Source organism: Porites lutea, chromosome 12 (assembly GCF_958299795.1).
Source record: "Porites lutea chromosome 12, jaPorLute2.1, whole genome shotgun sequence".
In the NCBI taxonomy this organism is placed as follows: Eukaryota; Metazoa; Cnidaria; class Anthozoa; order Scleractinia; family Poritidae; genus Porites; species Porites lutea.
Genome location: NC_133212.1, coordinates 10,685,391 through 10,691,734, shown reverse-complemented (window position 1 = coordinate 10,691,734; position 6,344 = coordinate 10,685,391). Strand labels below are relative to the sequence as shown.

Below are 6,344 nucleotides of genomic sequence, written 5' to 3'. Positions count from 1 at the left end.
TATGGAGACAAATTTTTGTAATGTAGCAGGTGCTTTTACTACACTCCTCCCCTTCAGTAATTGAAATTATTTTGCAACATAGACTGATTGAATCAAATTTCTTTTAAATATTTTGACGCTTCTCCTCGATATTAGACGATTTGCAAGATTTGTATATTAATTGCTATAATTTTTCGCTGTAGGGGTGAAAATTGCTTATTGTTTAAAGACAATGAACGTTTTAAACATTTTAAAATAATCGGCACAGCGCTATGGGTAATTGTTATTATCAAGTACATTTGTCTTCTTTTCTAGTTTACCGAATAAAGTTTCCAAGGTCGGAGTGTCAAATCAAGGATAAATTCAGCACATTTACGCAGATTTCGATTCGCCCAATTTTTGGATTTAGCCAATGTACATAATCAATTAAAAGTTAAAAATCTCCGGATATTGACCGGTAAATTATTTGTCAATATCAAGATTACGTTGTCGCGGCGTTGGTTGCTATCTATGAGACATCAGAAATTGTATTTGAATGCGAAGACGAGAAATAAATAAGATATCCAAGGAAGTTCGAGTAACAAGAAAGGGGGGATTCTTTGAGCAAAAATCTGAGCCAATCACATCAGTGACAACTCAACGACGAGAAATGAATTAATAATTGCAATGAAAAACAACATCACAGACTATGCTTCGGTTGAAAAACCGATTAGACCACCATTTGACGGAAAAGCCTGAAAAACCATTTGATCTCAAAATGTGTTCTTGTTTGCCTATCCTTGAGTTATTCTTGGTAAGTTTTGAATGTCTATATATAGCATATATTTAGATCATTTTCTGTACAGTTGTTTGTATTTCAAGCGTTTATCTGAACTTTGTAGTTTTGAAACGTACATGTTTTCTATCCAGATACATGCTTGAAATTTGTCTAGTTACTTTGCACGTGCATTTACATTTTCAAGACTTAGATATTTTTGGTAGGTATGTAGTTATCAGTGTCTTAACTGCTGTTGTTTTTTTTTTCAAAAGATATCTTTTGTGTTTTTTTCCTTTACAATCATTCAATGCTGGAAGATGTAAAAGATGTTTTTTAGCAGCCGGAAAACTAAAATGGCCAAAAATCGGAGTTTGAATATCGAGGTTTTTAGCACTTAAATATCCGCAACTGGTCTATGACGTTATACCATTTTTGTTAAATAGCCAAACGACGCACAGTTTAATTTTTCTCGGTCAATTTTTTTTAGTATAGCAAATTGAAGTTGACACCAGAAAGCAAATATGTCACTTTGTCGGAAGAATGTAAATAATGCAGCATTATTTTAAATTCGCTCTTGGTGGGCATAGAGCGAACAACTGTTTAATGATCGTTTTCTCATGCATTGCAATTTATATTTAAATAATGCAAGTCCAAGCTGGATTTTCGACGAAAAGGTCGTTTTTATATTTGTTCATATTCTGGCGCGAAAGTTGTAAACTTAACTGAAGATTAAACTAAATGAACAGGCCTTATGAGCTCAGTTGATAGGAGGAACTTTTCTTTTCTTCACATGAGATATGTCATCTTCTCTTATACCGAAATAAAAGATTAAGGATAGTGTGCGCGAAATTATAAACTATAATAATTGTTCTCATCATTGCAGTTTTGAAATTTCTTTCATTGATCATTGCTTTCAAAAATCCGAGATTACTTTTTTTAATTTCTTGTCATGATGTTCATCTCGCTCCCTTTTGAACTGAAATATTCGGTATTTTCTCCGGTATCTAGGCTTACCGGTTCATATGGGAAAACTCCGGACCCGTAAACCCGGTGCAACATTGCCGAAACCTAGGTCTGGACACCTTCTGGCCCATAGCACGTTTTTCTTTAGACAGAGTAGTTAAGGACAACAAATTGCAAAGAGAGCTCCGCTAACTCGAGCCCACGAGAAGACCAATTACAGAGAAAGTTCAATTTCGTTTTGTTTATTTTTGCGAAGCACGTTAGTCAAGAATCCTTAGAAATGGCTATTTCGATTTTGTTTAAGACAGCGTAATAAACAGATAAATCAACGCCAATACCGGTTTTCGATTGGTGATTGGTAGTTCCCGTAGTAATTTATTTTGTCCTTGCTAAGAAAACTCAAGCCGTTTATTTTGCTTTTTTTCGAACGAAGGACAGAACAGTTAATGACCGACCTAGGCTGTTAAATAATAAAGTTTTCAAGAAAATATTACTTAAGCCTCTAATCTATGTATGTGTGGTGAGGTAGCGCTCAGTGGAAGGCAAAGCCAAAAATAAACTTTACAACGTTCAGCTGAACGTCTTAAACTTGTAATTATATTACAATTATCAAGCGTTTTTCAGTATATAGAAACATTTAAGCGTCTTGTTAGAAAAATCACGATCTGTTTTTGCGCAAACAAGGATAAAAGAATCAGCAAACTTGAGAAAGCCAAAAATGTTCCTAGTAAAGATTTTGTTCCGCAAATAATTCAATCGAACGGGATCGAAACTGCATGTAGGCCTCATAAGAAAGAGAATTTTGAATTTTTGTTCTTTCTAAATTGAATTCGTAGAAAAAAGGCGATGTCGGTAAGAAATAAAAAAAGACAATAATCGACTGCTGGATGGGTTGTTCGTGTTGTTTATTCAAGCTTGTAAACTAAAACGTTTGAAAACAAGAAAACTTTTGATAACAAGAAATCAAGCAAGCCAAATTAATTGAAAAACGACAGAATTTAGACTCGAACAGTAAGAATGGAAAGGGGACTGGGGTTGAAGGCGTTCCGATTAAGAGCCCTACTTTTCCTCTTATGTTATGTCGCTAAACAACCTACTGGTTTCGAACGTTAAAAGAAAACTGCACAGGCGGGACTCTTCGGAGAGTACTAGTAGTTCACAGGTAGAGAAAACATTGAAAGAGCTTTCGAATGACACGCCGAGCGACGCCATTGACGACGCATTCGAAGGTGACGAAGTTTTCCAAGTGCTCAATATGTCTGAAACTTTGGCTAAGAAAATAAAAGAAATATATCGTAAATTGAATAAGTTTGAAGCCATTGAAGAGAAGGTAAAAATGCTGGATAGTATTGAACAGAGGATAGAAAGTTTCTCTTCGAAGCTCAATGATATGGAAAACCCTGTCAAGGCGCTGAGGAGTGAACTGAACTCTTTAAGGGAAGCGCAAGGAAAATTAATGATTTGAAAGAGAGCGTTGACTTCGGTCACGGTAGAATCGACCAAATTGCGTTACAAGTTTTCAAGCATGATTCTGTATTCAAGGAGGTAAAGGAGACTCTTGAAACTGGAGGCTTACAGCAGGCGTGAGAATCTGAAGTTCGCTGGAATTCCTGAGGCCGAAGGCGAGGGTCAAGAAGATAAAAGACGGATCATAGTGGAGTTCTTATCAAACTATCTCGGTATTCACCATCCCGAAGAAATTGAATTCCAACGCATACACCGTATTGGAAAGAAGGGAGAACGCCATCGTATTATTATTGCGCGTTTTCTGCGACTCGCCAACCGGGAGGGGGTTATGAAGAGCGCCTTTAAATTAAAGGAGACGGATTCCAAAATTTTTGAGGACCTACCCAAAGAACTGATCAGTTTAAGAAGGAGGTACCTGCCTGCTTTTTACGAAGCCAAGAAAGAAGGGAAGAAAGTGGTTTAACGGGATAAACTGATTATCGATTGTAGGCATATGATAATCAGCAGGAAGAGTAATACTATACAAGATTGTTTTTTCCCCCACTCTTTATGCTGATGCAATCAGAAAGGCTCTGTTTAGGAGTGTTCACTAGAGTCGAGATTGCTGTAATCCCGGTTAGCTAATCTCTAGATAACTTCGGTCTACACATGCTTTTTAAATAAATAAATAAAATGTCTTTATTGCTCATTAGATAAAAATACATATCCAGTGTTACAGGATAAAAAGATTAAAAGTTCAGCTAAATTACAATAGAATAAAAAGATTAAAAAATGCGAAAAACTAGTTACACATATCTGACATAAAATATCATTAAAGGTTGTATTTAAAAATTTATACCACTACATGAAAAATTTCTGCAATCTGATTGGCTTAGAGCAGTAATATTTCAGCTTAATTTGAAATACCTACATGTGAAAATTACAACCCTTTTGTGGGTAGTAGTATAAACAAATAATAGCATGATTTGTACGTGATATTTGGCATAAATACCACTCGTGATATTTCAAAATTGTCTCAAATTTCACTCGCCTAACGGCTCGTAAAATTACGTATAACAATTTTGAAATATCACTTCTGGTATTTATGCCAAATATCAGTACAAATCATGCTATTACCTATACTAATCTACAAATGCCTTCTTATAACGTTCGGTGTTTATCTTGGGCCTTTGGAAGCTTTTACGTCTAAGATTGTAGGTTAGATTGTTCTTTTGTTGCGGTAAGCACACCTTCAGAGGGTGGTTATCATGCTGTTTAGCTTTTTGAAAAATCGCTTTATCTTGTTTGTAGTAATGATCTAATATTTAACGGTGTAGATATAAAGCGTAAGTTATAGCATCTGTCTAAAAATTGCTGAAGGACATTAATTTCCGCATCGGAGGTACCATAAACAGAATGTTAGGGAGAACAATACTGTAGAAGAGATAATCAATTTCTGTCTGGCTGTAGCGCTCTTTTCTACATACTCTCAGCACGTGTAGACATTTGTTGGTCTTGCACAGTTTAGCTTTTATGTGTGCAAAAAATTTGCAGTAATTCTGAAAGGTCAAACCTAATAAATCAAGAGCGGCGTGTTGTGGTATATTACGTACAACAGGATAGAATGTGGAGTTCCCTTTCTTCTTTATGACAAGTTCTTTACACTTGTTAGGGTTACAGCTCATCGAATTACAGTTCGCCCAGGTTAACAACGCCTCCACTAAATCACTAGACGTATCGCTGCCTCCTTTCCACACTGGTGCGACAATGGTTGATGTAACAGCCGTCAATTCGATGTCAATTCCACGTTTTATTCGATCCGATCAACTACGCTCAGCACACCGTTCGAATACAATACCGTGCAAGAAATCCTTACAAACAAGCAAGTGTCTCTATCCGTAACCTTGAAAACTGCTGAAATATCCGTAATGCTTCCGTAATGTTCTATTCCTTCGATGTGAGTCTAGTTAAACGATCCTTATCCGAGAAATAAAGGCGAAAATAACAAGAGATAAAAGCACATGTATGCCGAGGTTTGACCTAGTGTCGAATGACAACACCTCGGCGCAGACTGGGCCTAGTGCACAGGACACCTAGCATTTACATGGCTCCCCTAAAATGTTTGTCATTTTAACCAAAACAAATCTTACTCTAACTCGTTTAGAATACTAGAATTCCTAAGCGTTCTAGATATCCTGTTTCTGTAACATCACAGTTCCTCAGGCTCCTCGTCGGGGATTCCCGGTCTATCCTTAGGTGACTCTAGCAACAGCACAAGTTTATTGACTGGTCGATCCAATACTGATCCAGTTCCGATTTGAACAGTCACCGATCTGACTTGGCCTTCATCATCACGACGTGTGGTAAGCACTTTAGCCATAGGCCACTTATTCCTACAAGAATTGTTGTCCTTTAATAGAACAATGTCGCCTTCCGTGAAGTTTCTTCTCTTGTGTGTCCACTTTTGTCTCAACTGTAGGATCTGAAGATATTCTTTACTCCATCTATTCCAGAATTCGTTAGCAATATGCTGTACGCGCCTCCAGCGACGTTTGCAGTAAGTATCTTCTCGTTGAAACCTTCCTGGAGGGGGGAGAATGAGCTTGGTTTTACCGGTGAGAAGGGTACTTGGCGATAGTGGCAACGGTGAGAGCGGATCACTTAAGGTCTCGGTAGTCAGAGGACGACTGTTGACAACAGCTTCAGCTTCACATAACAAAGTTCGCAACGATTCGTCGTTTAAGCTGTGACCATGCTGTTTCATAAGTGCTGCCATGATGTTCCGCACGGACCGAATTTGTCGTTCCCAAACGCCTCCGAAATTACTTGCAGTAGCAGGATTTCTGATCCAATCAATGTTCTCCTTAAGCAACTCTGCCTTAATTTTCTCATCATCCATTTCTTGAAGTGCTGCCTTTAACTCGTTTTCGACCCCAACAAAATTAGTCCCTTGGTCACTGCGAAGTTCTCTTATGGGTCCTCTACGACAGGTAAAGCGCCGTAATGCTTGTAAGAATGAATCTGTTTCCATGGAGTGGGCTACTTCGATATGTACCGCACGACTGGCCAAACAAGTAAATAGGGCTCCGTACCTTTTAACTTCTTTCCTGCCTTCTTTGACATACCACGGACCAAAGCAGTCCACTGCACAGTATGAAAACTGTGGCGCGGGTTCAACACGGGAACTTGGGAGGTTGGC

General features: G+C 37.9%; 1 protein-coding gene across 2 annotated transcripts in view; it reads left to right on the top strand.

The window, feature by feature from the left end:
* Positions 1 to 539: 539 nt before the first annotated feature.
* The window catches only part of LOC140921321 (uncharacterized), a 51,537-nt gene continuing 45,732 nt past the window's right edge, over positions 540 to 6,344 (top strand). For both annotated transcript variants that reach the window (XM_073371319.1, XM_073371318.1), the window contains exon 1: positions 540 to 772. In XM_073371319.1, the coding sequence (XP_073227420.1) occupies positions 668 to 772 (105 nt within the window). In that variant the 5' untranslated portion in view covers positions 540 to 667. The remainder of the gene's footprint in view (positions 773 to 6,344) is intronic.